Source organism: Ixodes scapularis, unplaced genomic scaffold (assembly GCF_016920785.2).
Source record: "Ixodes scapularis isolate PalLabHiFi unplaced genomic scaffold, ASM1692078v2 PGA_scaffold11__112_contigs__length_91849675, whole genome shotgun sequence".
NCBI lineage: Eukaryota > Metazoa > Arthropoda > Arachnida > Ixodida > Ixodidae > Ixodes > Ixodes scapularis.
In genome coordinates this window covers 56,506,526-56,529,740 of record NW_024609837.1, presented here as the reverse complement: position 1 = coordinate 56,529,740, position 23,215 = coordinate 56,506,526, and the positions used below count along the sequence as shown (strand labels likewise).

Here is a 23,215-nt window from a genome sequence, read left to right as displayed (position 1 = left end):
GTAATTTGTAAGGAAGGGTAATCAGTTACATATTAGGTCAAGTAATTGTAATTGTAAATAATTACTTTTTTCAATTAACGGGAACAAGTCTGGTCTTGTGGACACTCTCCTGTGTTTCCTGTGTTTCCCCCTTCGCCTCTTTAATGTGTTTTTGACAGTTTAAAGGTACAGTTGCTTCTTCTTGTGTTTGACTGTTGGGACAAAGTACTCACTTTTGGTGGTTAATCAGCGACATAGGATGCTGTCCTCGAATGCGATGCTTCTCCTGAGCGTGCACGTGTGCCTTTCACTCCTGTACTCATCAACAAGTCTGGCTGCCTGATCAACTTCTAGTTCGGCTGTTATGGATATACAATGCCGGACTATATGTCAAGTCCCCCCGAAATTGAGGCGAGGTGTATCCCAGACTTATTCATGAATGCGTCATGAGCAGAGCAGGCTGTGAAAGTAAAGCACGGCAGGTACCATGTCTACAATACACGAGTCCCGTTTGTTCCTAAGATATTTCGGCACGCATTATGTTGCACATCCCGAATTATTTCAAATTAAACTTTAATTGAAGCAGTCCAGGCGCTTCTTGAAATTCATTAAGATCACAGCAAAATGTGATTTTCAGAAAAGTCATCACAAATGCATCTGACTTTTCATTGTTATATTACCAGCTTGCAAGACTAGCCAAGTATCTTTGTAATATAATTACTTTTTCAAAAAATTGAACTGTACTCAAGATAGTTCGTAGTAAAAGTGACATGAATACTAATACAAATACATCTTCAAATGGGTATCTAGTATCTTATCTTAAATGCTTTTGTTGAGTATTTGGCAGAAAACTGGCGCATTCACACGACGTGATCAGGAGCAGCGCTGATAATGTTTTACGGCTTAAATAGGCAAATACATTTTGTTGCGAACGTCTCTACCTTTCATCAACGTACAAGAGCGCCACATACTGAAACTCTGCGAGAACTGCACGGCCACCTCCTCTTGTGTATGCTTCGTTTCCCTGTGAGCGCAGCACAAGGTACAAGTATGAGCTTTGGTCTTTCACCGGCCCTGCCAAAAGCACGCGCTCCTGCAGTGCACGCACCGTTCGGGGCAATATGCTCGTGCTTTTAGCTTCGGCTTCCACAGACATGAAGTGAAATGAACTATAGTAATCCGAGAGGAAGAGGCCGTATGAGTCAGCATAGCCGCCCACGCGTTTTGCAGCCTCTCGCAATGAACGCGACGCCAGAAGGCGGTAACACCAAGTCTGCCACTTTGCAAGCTTCGGCGTGTTTGCCGCTTGGGGTGGATCGGGGACCCACTACCGATGACGTCGTGCTCAGGTCTTGTCTTCTAGGTGGCTTTGGTAGGGCGCGGTACTTGGTGAGTCGTACGTTTTGGCGACTGCCCCAATCTTCTCCCAGGCGTGGCGTACCAGCAGATGGTGCAATTCGTGGACAAGTACAGCGAGCGCATTCTGGGCAGCGCCACGCTGGAGAAGTCCATCGACCACCTGGTCGAGAAGCTTCGGTTGGATCGCTTCCAGGACGTGCACACCGAGGACGTGCTAGCCGTGCGCTGGAAGCGCCAGGGAGAGGTGGCACGACTCGTCAAGCCGGAGTCCCGCCGGCTCAAGATCCTGGGACTGGGCGGCTCCGTGGGGACGCCTCCCGGAGGCGTGACGGCGGCCCTAAGCGTCGTCCGCTCCTTCGACAACCTCCAGGCAGTGAGTGAGTCGGTCGAACGCCCTCGCTTCCGGGGTCCGATTTTGGTCGAGGTGAGAACGAGGGCGTTCTCGGCTGCTGATTGGACGTGGCGCCACAGCTTACTGCGTAATCAACTGAAGAAAAATTTCTGACTCGTTTGGTATATTTTGGCAGGAACGACTGAACAACTTAGAAATAGCGAGAAAGGTCTCAATGCGTTTGATGTGCTTGTCCTTAGTACTCTTTCGTCCACCGGCCGATGTCAGCTTGTGCGCGGGAGCAGAACAACTTGAGATTTGCAAACGAAACGCGGGTTATGGCAGACGGCCACAATTTCAGCCCGCGTCCGATCTCACTTCGCCACAGCACTCGATTCGTATAGCAGATTATATATATATATTTTTTTTTTTCAATTTGGTAGCGGATGACGTATGATGCTTTCTTGCTTTATTTCCGTGCGCGAATGGCGCTTTGTAAGAAACGAATCGCGCTATTCCCTCGCGTTAGCAGACGAACCGTTTATGTACTCTATCCTCACTCACTCTGCAAGTGGCAAATAGATCCTGCCGGAAAATTCCAGGAGACCTCACGGTTATCCCACATTTAGGTGGGCGGCGAGGGAAATAGTGGAGCTCTTCCGTTGTCCACTGGGGCCGACTCCACGATTCATTTTTTTTATCACTGGGTGTTCAGAGCACACGGAAAATGAAACGAAAACAAAAGAAGGTCATCGCCAACTTTGCTTCGCTGTCCTTCTGCTTTCTTTGAGTTCTGAAATAACTGGCTTCGACTCCCGTTCATTGGGTGATGTATCACGTGCCGTACATGGGATCGTTATAATGCGCCACATATTTCTGGATGGTCCATTTGATCTCGCACTTGCTCTCGCGGTGACCCAAATCGGACCCGTGGCGTCGTAGGTGAGCGGTCGGATCGTGCTGTACCTGCCGGAGTGGAAGGGCAGCGGCAACTACGCCAGCTACCTGCTGCGGGGCACCAGCCAGGCGGCCCGGCAGGGCGCCTTGGCCTGCCTGTTTAGGGCCCCCGAACCCCTGACGGGCACGGCCCTGTACGCGGGCCTCACGGGCTACGACAAGGGCACGCCACGCATCGCGGCCGCCGTGCTCACCAAGCTGGATGCCGACCTGCTGGCCAGGATGACCAAGAGAGGTGGGCGTTACACTACGGCCGACTGACCGAGCATGCGGTGCCTGGAACGCGTCTCCGACTGATATGTTCTATTTCATTCACTGTGTTCTATCCCTTCCGTGCATCGAAAGTGTTCCGGAAATGACGTCACAAAAGCCGGATTGTTATGCTCTCAGATGTCGTAATTCTGGTGGTTGGCCGTAGAAGTTCCGGTAGAAAGCACCAGGGAACGCGAGTGTCGCTGTCGTCACGACGTCGCAATCCCTCGCTGTCAAAACTCCCGCATGCTGTCAAGTTGGAGAGTGCCCTGCAGCTGAACAGTTGTCTGCCACATCCACCATTGCTGCCGCGACATCGTCAGGATCGCGGCCGGGGACAGCGTGGCATTTCTGTGACGTCATCGAGTGGATATCGAGAACCACTTTTTGGGACGAGGTAAACACACTAGTCGCCGACGGGATCCAGGCACCGTAGTGCTACAAAGTCAAACGTATATACGGAGCCTGTAAAGGCGGTTTTAGGACCTACCCAAACTAACCAGCTGTTCGGAATACCGAGGCGTTACTTATTCCGGTCTGCCATTTATTATGCCTAAGTTCAAGATAGCCACTGAGAAAGCGACAAATGAAGGTTATGTGACAAAAGCAATATTCATTTTTTTCCGCACTCTACAGTGAGGTGACGTGACGGGTTGTTTAACTTGCAAATCGAATAGACGACAACAACAAAAAACAATTTGGCACATACTTCCCCCCCCCTCGTTTCTTTTTTTTTTTTTTAGCTTGTCGGAGTTTGAGTAGCACTCGTTTCACCCCACCACTAGAACATCTGACGTCACCTTTTCAGTGTTGCCAGTAGAGCCTCAGCTTTTCGGCCCAAATATTAAACTTCATTAACATCGCGAAAAAAAATAATTATTGTTACTGGTCATTCGGGTTACTCTACTTGTTTTGACCTCAAGCAAAAAGCAAGTTTTGCGCGTTGTTCATACGCCGTGCGAAGTAGTTCCTACAAGATCAAGGAAAAAGCGATACTTTTGGCGTATGAAAGGTGTACGTCTTGATAATAAGCGTATATCTAATCTAAACTACACCTACATATATCTTAATTCCCCACATAAAGAGGGAGTCCAACCAACTGGGAAATCAGTAATGCTCCGCGAGGAGCGCCGGATTTCATTTACTAAGTTTCTTTATGTGATAGAGAGTATAGTCTATAGACGTGCCTATTGCTGCCTTTAACCGATTTCGGGTCAAATCAGTGTCTCAAAATTTTGCCAGAGTTCCTCTTGAAAGGTGTCTCGAACTGCCTGCTTCGAGGATTCTGGAAATCCACAAGCTGCTAGTCTGCGTGACCCCATTCAATATTTAAAAAAAAAATAAAAAAATAACTCACTCAACGTGAGACTTCCGAAACCAAGTGCCGTGAATTCTCAAGTAGAAGGTCAGAAACAACGTTTCACCGAAAACGAATAGACGATGATTTTCTTTACAGGCTAACTTTGCTACATATTCTGGATCTCGGGGTTTCGTTCAGGAAGCGTCTCTGAATTACGAGGTGTAATTTTTGTTTTTTTCGGTGTCTTTTGTAGTTTTGTAGATATCTTGCCTGAACATGTTGTTTCGGGATTCTACGTCAAAACCGAAACTGCCGGTTCGAGAAACGGCAACCTTGGTAATCAGCGGCGTTGGCACGTCACTCTCGTAGCAAAATAGAGCGAGACGTTCGTCTGGCTCGGTCGTGGCAGCGCAAGAGGCTACTACTGTTTTACTGATTTGCTTTCAGAGCGCTAGTTTTAAATTATTAAAGTCGTAGCTTTATGGGTCCAATTAACCTCATGAGTCACGTAAGCACAAAATGCGTAGGTCGGTCCATCGGTAACTTCTAAACGATCTTGGAACAAAACGGCAACCAGTGCCAGGGATCTAACAGCGGTCACCGGCGTGGATGCTGAGTGCCCTGCTAATAAAGCTACGGACACAGCAGGCAGGAAAGGGAGGAGCAAAAGCAGGTGGTGTGAGAAAGCGCGTAGAGTGGAGATATTAGCGAGTTTTAGTACACCGTGTTTCCCGCTCCGCTAAGCCCCTCCGCTACCCGGAACTCTACAGCCAAGGCCATCGGCGCGCAGGCGCAGTGGCGGTTTCTTCGTAGCGGAGGGCTAGCGGAGCGGGAAACACGGTCTACTAAAACTCCCTATTGCCCAGACTTGGACGTAGTTCAACTACTCTACTCAAACTACTGTAGTTTAACTACTTTTTCGAGTAACTTGGTAACTTTCAATTACAACTCTATTTGGGTAATTAGTAGTTTAATTTAACTACTTTTTTCAGGTAACTTCTACTCAAATTACTAACTACTTTCGAAATTATATAGTGCTAATTTTGCCCATTACGAAAGTTTGAGCGCAGAAATGAATAAGACGCCGGCAGATGAAGTGGCATTCCCGAACAAGGGGCCCCCTTGTTCGGGAAGGCGTCCTTGGGCCAAGGTGGCGACGAGCAGCCAAAACATAACACCGGCGCGCACGAACGCGGGAAGAGATGCTGAACAAGCCTTGGTCGGGTATTGACCTAATCCGGTAATGCACGCAGGCGCCGCGTTTCCAGCAGCAACCGTGAAAGACGGGGGGGGGGGGGGGGGGGGGGGGGGGCACTCTGAGAGTTGTTGTTTTCGTGCTGTCTGTCTTTAGTGAGTTCTGACTCAAGCGGTAGGTTCCACGGGAGGCGCCACAGGAATGACCTCGCAGCTGGGCGCCTTGTCGTCAGCGCATACGCCTTTGCAAAGCCGGACTGCCCCGCGCACAAACCCTGGTATGGATAATCCGTTCATGCATGGGAGCACGTTCCCGCTTACAGCTGCAACTGTATACGAGCGACGATGCTTGTTCACGTAATCCTTCGCGTCCTTCCGACCATCTATGCCTGGGAGACCTCCTTTTTGTTAAAAATGATTGAGGCGCGTCAGAATATTGTAGTCGCCGGCGAGGATTGCGAGTTACCCTTGGGAGATCCTTTTGTTGGACCCGGCGTTAGCGGCGAAGTATACTTCGATTCATTATCTGTTAAACCAAAACAATTTTTTTTTTTTCAGTAGCGTAGTACTAGCACTACAACGGGACGCGCAGTCGTCCGGATGATCTCATCGTCGTGCCGCGACACTTGAACCCTTGACGGTCTGGTGCACTCGCCCAGCGTACTCTCAGAACGACGTCGGAATGAAGAGGGGCCAGACATAACAATCTCAACTTGACGAACAAAAAAAAAAAAAAAGGAGGAAAGTTTGTTATTAAAGATCCTCTACCCGAGGCAAACCTCACAAGTTTCGTCATGGACACCTAAGATGCCGACACTCGCTTACCCGACCCTGCACAGCCTGTTTCTCAAATTCAACGCTGCAGTTCCATCCAGCCCGTCGGTGGAACGTCTATTTAGGTGGGCTGGGGACGTCCTTAGAAGGAAAAGGGGAAAACTCTCCTATCAAGAACTTTGAAAGTCAATTGCTTCTGCGAGCAAGTAAACTATTTTGGCGAAAACGCAAGCCATAAATAGACTGCATTTATTTTAGGCTCGCAGGGTTTTTCATTGATCAAAACTGCTGTTCATTTTGCTACCACAAATATATAAAAAAGTAACTTCGAAAGTAACTTCAAAGTAACTCGCTACTTTTTACAGTAGTTAGTAGTTCACTCAATTACTATTACGAATGCGTAATTTCTACTCTACTCCAATTACTTTTGGCGTCGATACTCAGTAACTTAACTTAACTACCTTTTTTGAGTAATTTGTACATGTCTGCTATTGCCACGCGCGTCCGCGAGCGAGCGCGTGCGTGGCCGAGTGGTTACCGCGCTTGACTAGCTCCCAGGAATCGAACCCAGAGTTCGATTCCTGGGAGCGCCGCGTCTTTTATTTATTCTTTCAATTTAGATTTCTGGTAAATTCGAGAGCCCTACTGGCTTGTTCGAGAACCCTATTGCTTGTTCGAGGTCCGAATGTTCTACACGACGAAACTTCTACGTCGATTGTTCCAGGAGCCGACACGTGCACATAAGGGTCTCCACGTGGCGAGCCACGGTCAGTATCGCCCCAGCGGTTCGGTCTTGCTGTTTAGCCGAAATCGACGCCTGCGACGCTAGCCTTTTTCTATTGTGTTTTGGGAACAATTTCTTCCCAGTAAACGTTTAGTTTGCTTCAGTTTTCATCGCCTCATCATTTGTCTTTCGTGACAATATGTGGAAAGGGCCAGAAAAAGAGGAGCAGTAACAGGTGACGTAAAAAAAGCGCGCGGAACGAGGAGCAGAAGGGCAGGAAAGCGCGCTTTCCCTCTCTTGGTGATCCAGAAAATTCAGCGCACCGCTTTGTATCCGGGTGGTGCTAAAGTGAAGTGCGCGCAGCGTCGCAAAGAGGATGGCATGACGTAATCTGTTTCTATACAAAAACCCTGCCCTAGCAACCACCTGAACTGAGAGCACAACCCACTCCAGGCACCGAAAGACGATGGATCATCTTGCCATATGCACAACCCTAAATAAGAGGACGATCCACCCTAAAAAACTACCACATTTAAATGCGTTTGGAAGAATAACCAAAGTTGCAGCCCGTTTTTAGCTATACAACATCTGTAGCAAATATTAATGCATTCATAAAGTTACAGGCTGAAAAGCGAGCGCGCCGCAAGGAATAACAGAAAATTAAGTGCTGGAGCCGGCGCAAAGCGTTGAGCATGGTTGTTGACGATAATATTACCTGGAGAACGGGAACAAGGAGAACAAAAGACAAACACAAATCTCTAAACATAGTAATGTGACTGATGCGCGACCGAGAAAATTCGTCGCGCAACAGCCACCTAGCTGTGTTTGGAGATTTGTGTTTGTTCCTTGTCCCCCTTCTTCCTCTTCTCCATTAATTATTATCGTCATTCTTGTCCAGCTCGCTTGAACCTTTGCATTAATTGCATTATTATCAGGATGGTTGCAAAGCGATATTTTTGTTTCTGATTTGCGCAGAACAACATTCCTAATGCTATCCTGAAGCGAATCAAAGAACGTCTCATAGATTGTGCACAAGGGCTTCGTGCACTATTTATGAACGGTTCATGAGCCGGTTGCTTGGCCAGAAAATCCCACTTGCGGAGATTTGGGTCAACGGGAGAGGTACCCGCGTTAATCAGCAAACCGCCCCAGGTGGATTTGTTTCACAATCATAATGTATTTTTAAATTAACCATTTGCGTATAATAAGGTTGCGTGACGGTTGTCTGTTGTCTGCCGCAGGAGAGGAGGTGCAGGTCTACCTCAAGCTGGAGCCCGGAGATCCTGAGCAGGTCGTCTCCAGGAACATCGTGGCCGACTGGATGGGGACTAAGTACCCCAAGGAGGTGAGAGGGGTATTCGAACGCGTTGAGCTGACCGCAGGCAGGGCCACTCAGCTCTGATGCATTCTGGAACGAGGTTTCACTAGCCCTTTAGAGCTTGTGGAACAAAACGCCGCGTGGGACGGAAGGAACTCGGGCCCGGGGTCCTATCTTGGTTAAGATGAGAGCAAGAACGTTCTCAGCTTTTGACTGGCCGTGGCGCCGTAACTTGCGCATGCATAACAACCAATTAGCGACTTTTGACCCATTCGCGAGTTCACAATCGTGCAAAAAGTTGATGGAAACGTCTCATTAACACACAACGCCAGAAAGGTCTGGTGGCCTCTGACGTGGTTGCCTAATTAGTACTCCTTCACCCACCGATTGGTGTCATTTTGTGTACGGCAGCAGAACAACTTCAAGTTTGTAAACGATCCGCGAGTTGTCAATGGCTTCCAAAGTGAAATAGCAGACGATCACAATTTCAGCCTGCTTCCAACCTCAACAGACAGGTAGCAAACGATAAACGTCCTTTTTTTCTCGGTCTGTATGCAGACGACGGACGGTGTTTTCTCGTTTCATTTCCGTCTGCAATTGACGATTTGTAGAATACGATCTGCGTTCTTCACTCACGTTAGCGGACGAACCGTCTACAAACGCTATCTTCGCTCTCTCCGAGAGAGGCAAATTAGACCTTGCTCTGGCGCTTGCGGTGACCAAAATGAGACCTCTGAACTGCACCTGCGGGAAGACGCGGCTCGTCATTTTCGTCACATCACTGACATTATAGGCCTTTAGTTTTCACGATGACCTGAAAACTAGTCCCTCCTCTTGGTGCAACACAACAGAGCCACGATTATCCTTTCGTACTGGAAGCCATGGTTCAGACATCGACGCTGATTGTGCTGAAACATCCCTCGGCCCTCGGTTACTGTAGTAACGTTCGTCGTTAGCGTTCGCAAGAAGTTGCCACGTAGTTGGTCCTACTCAGAACGTAGATGTTGAACCAGCCTAAAGCGGCGGTCCCACTTCTAATACATCATACAAAGGACAGTCTGAAGACACTGTCCGAGGCGTGTTTCTTACTTACGTGACGCTCCTGTCATATTGGTCATACGAGACTGTCTTTGTGCGTGTTCGAACCATGTGCATGTTTAAAGCAAACATGCTTCGAACATGTGTGAGGCGAAGACAATTCTCTCGTCATGTCTGCATCGAACACCGTACGTTTTGCTCGATGTAGACCAGTGTGTCTGCGACATTAAAGGAGCTGTGCAACAATTTCAGGGCTTTGCTTAAATAATTGTGGAAGTTGATGCCTGACACTTCTGAAGTGAACTACAGAAAACAGATCTTGTCTGGATACCCTAGTTTTTATTTTAAAAAATGAAAAATATCCAGGTTTTTGCCATTTCTCAACTCGTACATCGTCTTCCGGGTCACGTGCGCAGTCAAGTCGATGGGGTAGGCACGGGGTTCTGGTAAAGTTCTCTCTCTAGAGCCATCAGTGAGCAGCGAGAATTCATCCGCTCGCGACCGCGTGACCACGTGCTGGCAGGCGCAGCGCGAACAATAGGGTGAAAGGAGGAAAGTCTCATCCGGGTCTGGCCATACCCGTCCGGCCCTACCCCTCCACCTCCGGCTTCTGGGGGCTGTTCGCGGTAGCAGATAAAGCTGACGGTTTTGTGGACCTAAGATAGATGGCGCCACTAAAACTCCGTATAATAAAAGTTTTGTCGATGATACCAGGTTTTTGACGCATTTATATTTATGTTGGAACGACAAGATTTATAAAAAAGTTACCTTTTATCCAGCAGGTATTCGCACAACTTGCTATCTTTCTACAAGAATCCCATTGACGTCATGCCGCGTGTTTCTCGTGGCCGCCGCCCGCGGCTGCAGGTCGTGGAATATTCTAATTTTTGCCTCGCTGTTACGCGGCGGAATCACAAGAATTCGATGAAAGGAGGTGTGTTTTCTGTCATTTGTGACAAGGCGAACAATGTCAAAAGTAGAAGATGCCAATTATTTGAACGTTAAAATGGGTGCTCTTTCTCTCGTGTGGCAGTACATTATGGTGGGTGCCCACATCGACAGCTGGGACATCGGTCAGGGTGCGGTCGACAACGCGGCCGCCATCTTCGTCATCTGGAGTGCGCTGTCGGCGCTCAAGAAGCTCCAGCTGCGGCCCAAGAGAACCGTGCGCTTCGTCGTGTGGACGGCCAAGGAGCAGGGCGGGGAAGGAGCGACCGAGTTCTACCGTCGTCACGCTTCGGACAGCGGAAACGTCAGCCTCGCCCTGGAGCTCGACTTGGCCGCCTTCGCGCCCCTGGGCCTGGCGCTGTCGGCGGTCAAGAACAACGACACTGTGTGCATTGCCAGGGAGATGCTGAAGGAGTTCGAGCAAATCGGCGCTAACCAGTTGCTGAAGGGCGGCAGCGCGACGCAACTCAAACACTGGAGGATCGCCGGCGTGCCCGTCGCAGGACTCGTGACCGCCTGGTACTACCACGAGGACATGCGACACACGGAGGCGGACACGGTGTCCGGCATCAATGCCGAGGACTTGGACCTCTGCGCCGCCATGTTGGCCGGCCTCCTTCACATGGTGGGTCAGATGGAACGCAAGCTGCCACGCTGACTGCACAAAAACACGGGCTTCGCCCATACCATCTAGAAAATGAGGTACGCGCCTCCTCCCCCCCCCCCCCCCCTTCTTCGCACCAAGCGTCATCGCTAGGGGATCCAAACAGCATCGCCTAGGTTGTGTCGGCGTCGCTGCCAGCGCATCGTGCGGCGTCTGACAACGATCGTGACGCCAGCACGCGGCGACGCCAAGATGGACGTGTCTGCCGTTTTGCGGTTTCTCTTGTTGAGCTTGGCGTGTTTGGCACTTTTGAGGAGGGTTGGGGATCCGCTAACGAAGACGTGATGCGCGGGCCTTGTCTTCTAGGTAGTATTGGCTAGGCCAGCGGTTATGTATTTTCTTCCACCGCGGGTCTCCCGTATCCTTTCTAATTGAATCAGAACGTTTTGTCGAACGCCTAAAAGACACGAAAGTTTCACATGACTGTAAGCGTGACACTTGGTTAGAAGAAAGAAAACGCGGAAGACAAAAAAAAAAAGAGTTCTTGTTTGTCTTTTTTTGTTTCCCTTTGCATTTTCCTTTTCTTACCCCACTCTCAGGTTTACAATCATGCTGAACTTACACCAGTTCGCCTGCAGTCTGACTATTTTTACGAAGGTTGCTGTGACCACAGTCAATACAACACACTATTTTATTCGCACCTAAAGTACTGTCGTTTAGTCTTAGGAAATATCACACTCCAGAGCTTACAAACAATGCGCGTGTTACACGGGAAGTTATGCGTAAGAATATATGAAACGTTTTATGTATGACCACCCGTCTTGCTCCACTGTTTCAGAAATATTGTATAATGTAATTTCACAAGTATGTATATCGTTTAAACTTAGGGTATAAGCACGAACCATTAAACCTTGCGCATGTTTTTGTTCGATTAGCATGTTAATCTAGAAAAACAGTCACATATAATACCGGTATAACCGATATTTGCAACAATTAATCGTGCGAAACAAGTTGCGGAGAGCGAACGATAAAACGTGAACTTTCAAAATTGCTGAATTTTTAAACATTGCAATATATGACTTGAATCAACATCAAAAAAAAATTCGAGGTTATTTTTTTGATGCAAACATGATTATATAAAATTTCAGTTTTTTAAATTTGTGTTGAGCATTTATAGAGTTGTTTTATTGTGCTCTATATGTTTCAATGTGTACTGTATGCCTTCGTGATCTTTAATTGTGTAATTTCTGGAGAGGGGGGAGCCCGTCAAGCTGACTGGTCAGCTCTCTTCCTTCAACTTGCCCCATCGCTTTGATGGAAAATATAAAGGCATTATTATTATACTTGTGTCGGTGTTTGCAATTTGGAATAAACCTGCAGTCGTCAGTTGGAACCGATTTGTCCGCACCTTTTTCTGCATTGATGGCAAGACATCGGTGAGCGTTAGAAACCTTTCTTCAGCCGGGGCCAGGCTTAATTAAGTGACCGAAAAGTAAGTACAAGGGCTAAAAACAACTGTGCCGTAGGCAGTGCCTGGCGCATTGTTACGGTATTTCATCGATATTATGTAGTGCTTCTGCCACGACCTTTACTGAGCCAGGGAATTGCTAAATAAATGAAACAAAGCCGCGAATCTTTACTAAACATTCTCTCTTCTTCTAACTGAATCGGCTGGCGAGTGACACGGTTCCAGCGTTACGTGCCATCAGGGAGAGTCATATTGTGATTTTCCTGGCAGTCCTTCTGACTCCACCGAAAAATCGCAATGTATCCTTAGCAATTTTATTCCATCTCAGTGTATTACTTTAAGGGCCTCTTGGAAAATCCATTACATAAGGGGTGTGTCAAATTCAATTTTCTATATCTAAAACCAACGAAAACCACACACTGAAAAAAGAAAGTGATGGTCAGGAAACATCAGTCTATACACATTATTCAATACAATTTAGGAATCTCGTGCGAAAAACATTTGTAATTACTGCTAGTTACCAAGCATGAGGACAGACTCTTTCAATCTGTTGGTTTTGCAAAAGATGGATTCCGCTTTGCAGGTGATCGAGGCGAGATGAAATATGGCGGGCCGGAGAAAGAAAGGCTCGGGGAGATCAGGGATTACTATACAATCTGTTCATAAAAAACAGGCAACCTTTTTTTTTTTCCTGAGTGTTGAGAGTTTGTAAGAATGGGGATTGCTTTAAATGAGAGATGCTTCTCCAGGAGTAGTTACGAGTGATAAAATGAGTAGTACGATTTCGGGCAGCTCCCAGTAGGTTAATTAAATAGCTTCGATGAAGGTTTCATATTACTAGAGCATACTTCAGACTAGTGTGATATAAGCTAAACTTCAACAAAAGAGTTCGCGAGAAAAATATGCCTTAAATCTCCTAACGTTTTTTGTTAGCTTTTGAACAGATGTAGTTGACGTAACTTCCATGATAAATCTTCAGAGAGCTACGCCCCTAAATATTTAAACGCGTTTACCCGCTCAATGTCGCCAGATAAAATAGAATATATAGAAAAGAACTTTATTTTGTAATCTTGAGAATGACATTATTTTACATTTATCCGGGCTGATGGTCATGAGCCATAAAAGACACCAGGTTGTTAATGCCTCTAGATCTTGTTGCAAGGTTGTGAAGTCATCAATGGAAGAAATATGTCGATAGAGCAAGAGGTCTTTAGCATATGATCAGACTGCAGAGGATAATGAAGATGGAATATCCTTTATATAAATTAGGAAAAGTAGCGAACCTAGAACCGAACCCTGAGGAACCCCAGAGATGACATTCAGAGGCGGGAAGTGACATTATCGACGATCACAGATTGAGTACGATGGGACAGGAAAGCTTCAATACAGGAGACAACGTTACTGTTGCCGTTTTGATTTGTGAGTTTGGATATTAATTTGTTATGGGGGACCTGTTTGAAGGCTTTTGAAAAGTTTATGAAGATTGCCTCTGGCGGTTTGGAAAAATGCAGGGTGGTATGTAGATCAAAAGGCCTATAAAGCAGTGAAGTACTTTCGCAGAAGCTTGTTTTTGAAAGCACATTGTTTGTTGGGGCCTTAGTCAATAAATATTACCAGTTCTAGGTCGCAAGATATCCTAGTTCACTCACAATAAGTGAAATACGCGGACACGTTTTTTTCATGGGGGGGGGGGGGGGGGGGGGGGGGGTCCTTGAGAGTCCACCACCGGCATAAAACATGACCAATTTGCATATTTTAGGCGCGTTGCGATTATATTTTGACAACAAAGTCAAATCTGTGGGTGTAGAAGACGTACTACAGCAATTATTGTTTGAAAACGTCCTCCGACGGCGCCCCTTGGCGTTTCTTCCAGGGCGCAGAAAGAGAGGCGTGTCACGATCTTCGATTGAATCTTCAACAAAAAAATTAGCCACCCATAAGCCTAATTTCGGGTTTTTTTAGGATGCTTAGAGCCCGTAGATTGAGTTATCACCGCAAATTGACGATCTAAGGACACACTTGATTAATATTGCACTGATGATGATTGGGAGCCACACTGCACAGAAAAACTTGCCCAGTGAGCCATACGTCAGATTTGCGAACTCACTCGTAGTCGAACCCGACGGCTGCCAGTCCAGTATAATAAACGACGGCATTTCCCGTTCTCAGCTTCCTTGCACGGCATGCGCGCACCTTCATCATTGTGGTCTACTGCGCGAACCCCTTCCCGTTTCGAGCTGGGTGAAAATCGTGCCGGCGTACTGTCGTGCATCACTACTGCGTTACGTACGTTAAATACATCAGGCTAGCATTCGTACTGTACTGGCCAAATTTCTCAGCTACAACGTAAACCCTTTTTACCACACCTTAAAGGCAGACCGACCTTGCGCTGTATAAACACGAACGTCTAACGAGTTCGTTGTCTTTACGCTGACTTTTTCAACTGCTGCCATGTCGTGCTGCATCAGAAGCCAGGCACGCTTCACTCATTCAATTGACCCTTTTCAAAAGTACAGCAAGCAACATTGGCGCTCACTACTTCTTGAGCACGAAGCATATGATTGGATTCGAGTCCTCGCCGTGTCCAGTACAGACTCAGAGTACGTGCTCAAACAATGGCGGACAGGCAATGGCGTGCAATTTCGGAAAAAAAGTTTTTTGACCGGTTAGAGCAATTCCAGATAATGTACCGACTACTCTTCCTGGAAACACTCAGCGAAGGGGGCCGTTCGTCACTGGGAAACAGGTCGCAAGGTCGTCGGCGTTTCGGCAGGAGGAGGACCGATCTTGCTTGTACCCCCAAAATTACTCCCGGGACCAGTCCCGGAACTGATCCCCAGAATTATGGTCCCATAGATTAGTGTGACTTATTCCAGAGCCCCCGGAACTGTAGTCCGTTGCAACTCAAAAACAGCAGGAGGCGGAGTCCGTTCCTCTTTCCACATTAGCAGAGCAAATGCTGGAGAGGAGAGCGGACTCCAGCGTTCGCTGTGTTAAAAGGGGAAAAGGAAAAGGCTTCGCCTCCTCCTCTTCTTGAGTTGCAACGTGCTATAGACGTACACTGATAGCACCCTTGCGGTGATTATGATTATGACTGGTGGCAATTCTTAACATCAGTTTGCTAGTGACTGCCAGCCCCTGGTAGGCTCAGTTGCTTGAGCGCTCCGCTGGTATTCGGTAAAAGTATGCGTTCAGGATAGTATGGGGACTAACGAATACTCAACGCAGGGCTTCTATGCTGTTGTACCAGTGATTTTTGTGCCATTGCACCGAGACATTTCGTGCGCAGCAGGCAGTAATTGGAGTTCTGGCGTTTATTGTGTATGAAGGAACAAAAAATACTCCAAGGCAAAGATAATAGTTGACGAATTTGTCAGTGTTTAGTGGCGATTAATGACCCCCATTGTTATTTAAGGATCAAGCACTGATCTTCATTAACCGGCGGTGTCATACCAAACAGGTATGAAGCCACCGGAAGTAAATGGCTTGTCCCTGAAGTGAGCGCTTGGCAGGCTTTTCAACTGTTCCGAGTGCTATAGTTTGATGAGCGTGACAAGCGTCCAGAGCGCTGGATTTTTTTCTTGTCATCTCAAGAGAGACAGCTTGTTGCGCAGTAGAGGCGCGTGTGGACCAGAGAAGTCTCCCCCAAAGCCACTGAATCTGCAAATTTTTAGATTTATTTGATCAAGTGTGCATATGTCCCACGATCAAATTCCCTCCTACTGGGATTTAAGTCAGAACGTAATTATTAAAACCCACTCAAAGACTCAGGAAAGCACGAAGCAAAACATCAACTAAGAAGCCCAGCAGACACCAGATTTCCGGGTCGAGCATCGAACTCCGGTGGCTTCACCTGCTCCAGGCTCAGAGAGCAACCATGCGCCATCCAGCGCCTTGGAGTAGAGATCAGTGGCCTGCTCGCACCGGCTAAGCCTATTACGCACAGTGAATAGATCCAGTGTTTGTTTCTGTGCGTTATAGATTTCTATAAAAAAAAATGTCTATGAGCGCCGTGACGATACATTTTTGGTACTTCTTGTTTTCCATGATAGCCTGCGGTTGTCCTTGAAATGAAACAGAGTACGTCATAGCTTGAAGAAACCAAGGTTTTGTTTTTTTCTGGGGGGGGGGGGGGGGGGGGGGGTGAGGACTAAAAGTGTAAACTACATCGTTGACTTATTGGTTCACTTGTCGATGTTATCCTTGTTTCTTCACCTAATATCCTGTTTCTTTTTTTTTTTTTTTTTGCAAAGAGATTAAGGTTATTTTTTAGATGAAAATTCACTTGATTTTGGATGTTTACTTGTTTGCTTTGTTGGAACTCAATAAACGTGTCCGCAATCAGCACATTTTGGAGTATTGCAAGAGACGTCCGGTTATCTATTTCAGACAATGGTACGATCTGTACAAGTTCAATGAAGCCCCATTTCGTACCCTGGTTTACTAGCCTTTGGTTACGCCAAGCCTAACGTCCTCGGGATTTGGCAGGCCAGCTCTGAGGATCCCCCAATATGATTATCACATATCTGAAAAAAAAAATTAAAATAATATGATGTTCCGCGTGTTATGAAATTCATAGGCGCGAGGACTACGCTTGGTTTCTCTTGAAGTCCAAACGCAGGCGACGCTACGAGCTAATGAGACCAATCAGACGGCGTCAAAAGAACAGCATCATGCTGTTTGTCATGTGTTCTATCACCACTGAACCAATCAAAAGAACAGCATCATCCTGTTTGTCACGTGTTCTATCACCGCTGAACCAATCATAAACCTCGTGACTTGCACTTTTGAGCCTACTTGAATGGACCTCGTAGCGTCGGCTGCATCTTGACTTAAGCTGAAACGAAGTATCCGCAACTTTCACGGCCTATAGACCTTTCCATCGCTTATCACGTGGGCGAAAAATGCCGAGTCACTGAGCTGTGGACGCATGCGCAGCGTCTGATATACCGCACAGCAGAGCAACAGCGCATGCTCAGAAGGCGTTCCACAGCCCAGCAGACAAAAATGGCAGCGCACAGAAGGTGATTTTTGCAAAGGTCAATAGGCCAGTTTCTATTAAGATGGCTGCCAACCGGATGATCGTCGTAGAACAGCGGTACGCGGTTGGGTCTGCGACGCGTAAGTACTTCTAATTTTAGTGTAATACAAGCGATTTAAGAGGCATACCTCCTACTTCCACGTCAGCAGAATGTAAGCAAACACGCTTATTTGAAAGCCGATCATAAGGCTTATAATGTGCGGGGATGTTGAACCCAATCCTGGCCCATTGCAGCAGATTCTGAACTGCCAGAGAGAGATGGCGGCTGACATAGCAAAAAATAGCTCAAAGTCAGAAAAGCTTCGATAAAAGATTGTAGTCTGTCGAGGCATCTACTTCTAAGATGGGTAGTCTGTTTACGACAATTCGTGAGACACAAATAAAAATATCACTATTGAGAGCGACCGTAACGAAACTCGAAGCGAAAATTGATGACCTGTAAATTAGGAGTAGAAGAAATAATTTGGAAATCCACGGTGTTACAGAATCCGACTGGGAAACAGAACAAGACTTAGTGGAGAAAGTAGTTGAAAGTATTTTTAAAACAAAAATGCGCTTGAAGTTACATCCGCTGAAAGAATCCACCGTCTTGGAAGGATGACAAGGGGCAAGCCGAGGCCAATAATTTTTTTGTCTTGGAAACTATAATAAAAAGCAGCATGTTATCAGAACTGAAAAAAGAATTAAAAGGTACGCGCCTCTTTATTAATGAAGACTTCCAAAAATGTAAGAGTGATCATGAGCAAGCTCTGGGAAAGTGCGAACGAAAATAGAAGGAGAGGAGAAAAGGTATTTTTTCATGCATGCGATAAGCTAAAGATCAATGGTGTAACTTACGGATGAGATGTCGCAACGAACCAGAGTTGATTTCTTTACGTATAATGTACATACTCATGAGCATGAAATTTTACGATTTCATTTATCATACAGAGAAAGCTTCCTACTGATTAAACTCAATCAAATAGGTAATGTAAATAAAATGCTTGAACTAGAACGCATCTTAATTGAACATGACCCTAGCGTGGTGGTTATTACTGAGACATGGCTGGATTCATCTGGGACGGACGATGGTTATCATCTTTTTTGAAAAGACAGATAAGTAGAGGAGGAGGCGTTGCCCTAATAGTTAAAGCATCTTTTAATGTTAAAACAGAAGTTCGGGCGAGTTGGTAGTTCATGTGCGCTGTGTCCTCGTGCGTCATCTTTTAATGCTTCGGCGATGGAAGGCGCCACCGCAATTAAAAACATATCGTGTATCGTCCTCCACAGGTTCCATCTGGATATCTTAATGAGTTAATTGAGTTCCTTATAGACTTAGAGTAAGTTCAAAAGGAGTTGCTTTGGTGGGCGAAACGGCGCCGTGATGTTTGCAGACCGGTGGCGTCGCTGCGTTTCCATAGGAGCTAAGCCTTTTTCTTTCTTTACTTGTTCCTCAGGTAAGTTAGCTTTTCACAAATTTTACAAAAAAAAAAAAAAAAATGCACCATCTGTGGGCAACGCTGCACAAAGTCGTAGCGCGATAGTTTAAGAAACCGAATTTTCCGGTCGATTTAAAGAGCCTGGCGTCTCCTTGTTTCACCCTGTAGATCTGATATTTGTCAGTGATATTCTTTCAAACCACTCGTAATATTGCGAAAATCATCCCAGAATTTCAGATTATAGTACCGTGCATTTTGCCGTAGGATTCAAAGCTCCGAGGAGGACTCTTTAAACATCTTCAAAAGTTCGAAAGGGCTGATGACGAACTAATTGTCGATTAGCTGGACCTAAATTATGACCCATTCGAACGTCTTGCTAGAAACTCATTAGTAGAAGTGGATGACCTAGAGCATAGCTTTAAACGAATTGGCCTCGATTGCACTCTTAGGTTTGTTCCAACACAAGTTAAAAAAAAAAGGAAATCCGAACAGTCCTTGTATCAAGAGATGCATTATACATCACAAGAGACGTCTATCCAGGTGTAGAGCAAACCTCGTAAGAAAAATAATGGTTGTCAACGGGCCAGAGTAAAATCATTGAGTAAAAAACTAAAGGCAAAAATAAAGGGGTCTAAATTATTTATTCTTAATGTAAAACTGCAAAACTTTATAAGATATTCACCCGAAAGGTTTTGGCGACAATTAACACAAAAGAGTGTTACAAAGGTAGTAACAGATGACAGGGTTATTGAAAACAAGGAAGAAATCGGGAATTGTTTTAACCAATATTTTGTCAGTGCTTTTTTTTTTTTTTTTTTTTTTCTGCGGATAACGACGACTTACCAACATTTGCTTTGTTTCAAAATGCTCCCTTATTTGCAGACGTAGAAGTATCAGAGGAAGGGATTCCTCCGTAGCTTCTTTGTATTGATCCTAAGAAAGCCGCAGGACCGGATGATGTTCAAAATCAATTCTTAAAGCGCTATAGCGAATGGCGTTCGAATATCTAGGTATCGTTTTTAAGATATCACTATCAGACGGATCTTTTCCGACCGATTGGAGAATGGACCTTTTCCGAGAAGCGTTCTGCGCGCACGCCCGAGCGCCCGATGCCAAGCGGTGGAAGTCGGCACGAAAAATCGAGGAAATTCGGAATGAGGCTGTAGATCGACGAGTAGAACACGTAATTGCAGCATATATATAATTGTGTTACACAAAAAAAGAAAGTGGACGGAAAGAAAAACACGACGTTTGGGTGAACGCTACGGATTTTTCTCTTTAAAGGGATACTTCAACGATATTTGAAATATTCCCGTCGTGTTCAAAAATAGGTTGAATATGATCCACAATATTCGTAAATGACAATCGCAAGTTTGTATTTTGAGCCTGGTGGCTGTATTTTTTGTTATAAACGGCCCACTCTGGCAAGCGCTCGGAGAAGGCCCAGCGGAGACCACGTGACATCCAACGCAATCGTGACGTAAATCGTCTCAAGACGAGCAAAGCTACGGCGAGGCTGACGTCGAGAGGATGGCATAGTCGTTCCAGCCACCGAAGCGGCTGCTTTTGTACAAATTTTGAGTGACGGGTTAATCTTCTATAATCTTGTAGGGGGACAATAGCGACTTCTGCGACAGACAAAAGGCATTCTCGGGAAGAGGGGAGTTCCTCCTGCCCCTCTTCACTCGTCGTGGCCGGAGGTGAGACAACCTCCGTCACTAGCTGTCAGGGTTCCTAGACGGGCATTACAAGCGAGGCGTTAGCGACATCCACCAGGTGCTTTTTGCTAATCGTTTAATTCGTTTTAAAATTCCTTTTCGTGACTTTTTTAACAAGATATTGGTACGTTCGATGTGATGCTGCTCCTTTGAACACATATAGAACAAAAAAATTAGCGCCGAAATTTCGTTGTAGTATCCCTTTAAAGAGATACTACAACGAAATTTCGGCGCTCATTTTTTGGTCTATGTGTTCAAACGAGCAGTATCACATCGAACGTACCAATATCTTGTTAAAAATGTCTCGAAAAGGAATTTAAAAACGAATTAAACGATTAGCAAAGAGCACCTGGTGGATGTCGCTAACGCCTCGCGTGTAATGCCCGTCTAGGAACCCTGACAGCTAGTGACGGAGGTTGTCTCACCTCCGGCCACGACGAGTGAAGAGGTGCAGGAGGAACTCCCCTCTTCCCGAGAATGCCTTTTGTGTGTCGCAGAAGTCGCTGTTGTCCCCCTACAAGATTACAGAAGATTAACCCGTCACTCAAAATTCGAACAAAAGCAGCCGTTTCGGTGGCTGGAACGACTAGGCCATCCTCTCGACGTCAGCCTCGCCGTAGCTTTGCTCGTCTTGAGACGATTTTCGTCACGATAGCGTTGGATGTCACGTGGTCTCCACTGGGCCTTTTCCGAGCGCTTGCCAGAGTGGGCCGTTTATAACGAAAAATACAGCCACCAGGCTCAAAATAGAAACGTGCGATTGTCATTTACGGATATTGTGGATCATATTCAACTTATTTTTGAACACGACGGGAATATTTCAAATTTCGTTGAAGTATCCCTTTAAGGCCTGTTCACACATACAGCGGAGCGCTAAGTTAGCGCTACGTGAGCGCTCCAAGGAGCGCTCATGTGGCGCTTCCTGGCGCGTGATGTAGCGCTCTGTTAGCGCTTCAGAAGCGCTTTCTTAGCGCTCCATTAGCGCTACGGAAGCGCTCTGTTAGCGCTACAGAAGCGCTCTGTTAGCGCTCTCACGCCCCTTGTGCAGTGCTTGCTGCTGCGGAATAGCGCGTGCACGGCGATTCCTTTGTTGTTGTTTTTCCTTTGGCATTGAAAAAAGAGGAAGTAATAGAGCCGCTCTCTAAGCAGAGGGTCGGGCAGGCGACCCAGAGTCATGGACTCTGAGCGACTAATTGATTGGGTACGACCTCATATCTTTCAATTCGATATGTGTGACGCTGGTTTCAAGGACACGCAGGTAAACATGATCGCCTTCGAAAGAGCTCTGTGTCTCGGTCCCTCAGCCTAAGAACAAGGTTCGCCGGGGACCCGTCGGTATCTCGGTGGCGAAAGATTTCGCGCACCCAGAAAGCTCTTCTGGGAGTTAAGCCGTCCACACAGATATGCACTAATCGCGTATGTAAGAGCATTTGTCGCATTTATATTTGAGCATCCCACATGTCCGCCATGGTGCTGCTGATGCACACCCAACCACAGGAACCGAAACCGCAGTGCACCTGCTAATCCGCAGCACCGCGGTACAAGAAGCGCTAATGACGCGCTAACGCGGCGCTACTGAAGCGCTAACAAGGCGCTACTGGAGCGATAACAAGGCGCTACTGGAGCGCTAACAAGGCGCTACTAAAGCGCTAACCACGCGCTATATTAGAACGAAGTCACGCGCTGGAAGCGCCACATGAGCGCTCCTTGGAGCGCTCACGTAGCGCTAACTTAGCGCTCCGCTGTATGTGTGAACAGGCCTTTAAAGGGATACTTCAACGAAATTTGAAATATTCCCGTCGTGTTCTGGTGGCTGTATTTTTCGTTATAAAGGCCCACTCTGGCAAGCGCTCGGAGAAGGCCCAGCTTAGAGCACGTGACATCCAACGCAATCGTGACGTAGGTCGTCTCAAGACGAGCAAAGCTACGGCGAGGCTGACGTCGAGAGGATGGCCTAGTCGTTCCAGCCGCCGAAGCGGCTGCTTTTGTACGAATTTTGAGTGACGGGTTAATCTTCTATAATCTTCTAGGGGGACAATAGCGACTTCTGCGACACACAAAAGGGGTTCTCGGGAAGAAAGGAGACCCTCCTTCCCCCCTTCTCTCGTCGTGGCCGGAGACGAGACAACCTCCGTCACTAGCTGTCAAGGTTCCTAGACGAGCATTACAAACGAGGCGTTAGCGACATCCACCAGGTGCTCTTTGCTAATCGTTTAATTCGTTTTAAAATTCCCTTTCGAGACTTTTTTAACAAGATATTGGTATGTTCCATGTGATACTGCTCGTTTGAACACATATAGACTAAAAAATGAGCGCCGAAATTTCGTTGTAGTATCCCTTTAAGAGGGCTACTCCACCGATTTTTTCATTGTCTCCGATTTGCTTTAAATTTTGCTAAACTAACCAACAAACATCGCGAAAATAGTATCCCAAATATTAGGTCAAAATATTGTTTTTTCGCGAAGTTATTGAATTTACAGTTCTGGTCCTCACCGTGTTTTTCAAGATCGAAGTCTCTACTGGCAACAATGAAAAAGTGACGTCAGTGGAAAGCAGGGGTTCACTCTTTGGGCTGTAGATTTTGTTTTAAACTGATTCGAAGCAGTTTCATGGTGGCAAAAGAATGCTTGGGAAGCTCGCTGCAGTACCCGCGCTCCAGCACGGAACAAATGATTGGCATATTCTATTTTTTGACTGCTTGCTGGACTGACAAGCCTGCCTGCCACTGACGTCACGGCCCTGAAAAGCGCGCGTATATTTGAATGTTGGTTTTTGCATCATTTTCATTTGCC

The 23,215-nt window shown here is 46.6% G+C and overlaps 1 protein-coding gene across 1 annotated transcript in view; it reads left to right on the top strand.

Annotated features, from left to right (window-relative positions):
* Positions 1-11,493, top strand: part of LOC8024794 (carboxypeptidase Q) — a 36,161-nt gene extending 24,668 nt beyond the window's left edge. The window contains exons 2-5 of the mRNA XM_029966360.3: positions 1,410-1,711; positions 2,612-2,861; positions 8,112-8,215; positions 10,260-11,493. Of these exons, the coding sequence (XP_029822220.3) occupies positions 1,410-1,711; positions 2,612-2,861; positions 8,112-8,215; positions 10,260-10,832 (1,229 nt within the window). The 3' untranslated portion in view covers positions 10,833-11,493. The remainder of the gene's footprint in view (positions 1-1,409; positions 1,712-2,611; positions 2,862-8,111; positions 8,216-10,259) is intronic.
* The last annotated feature ends 11,722 nt before the right edge of the window (positions 11,494-23,215 follow it).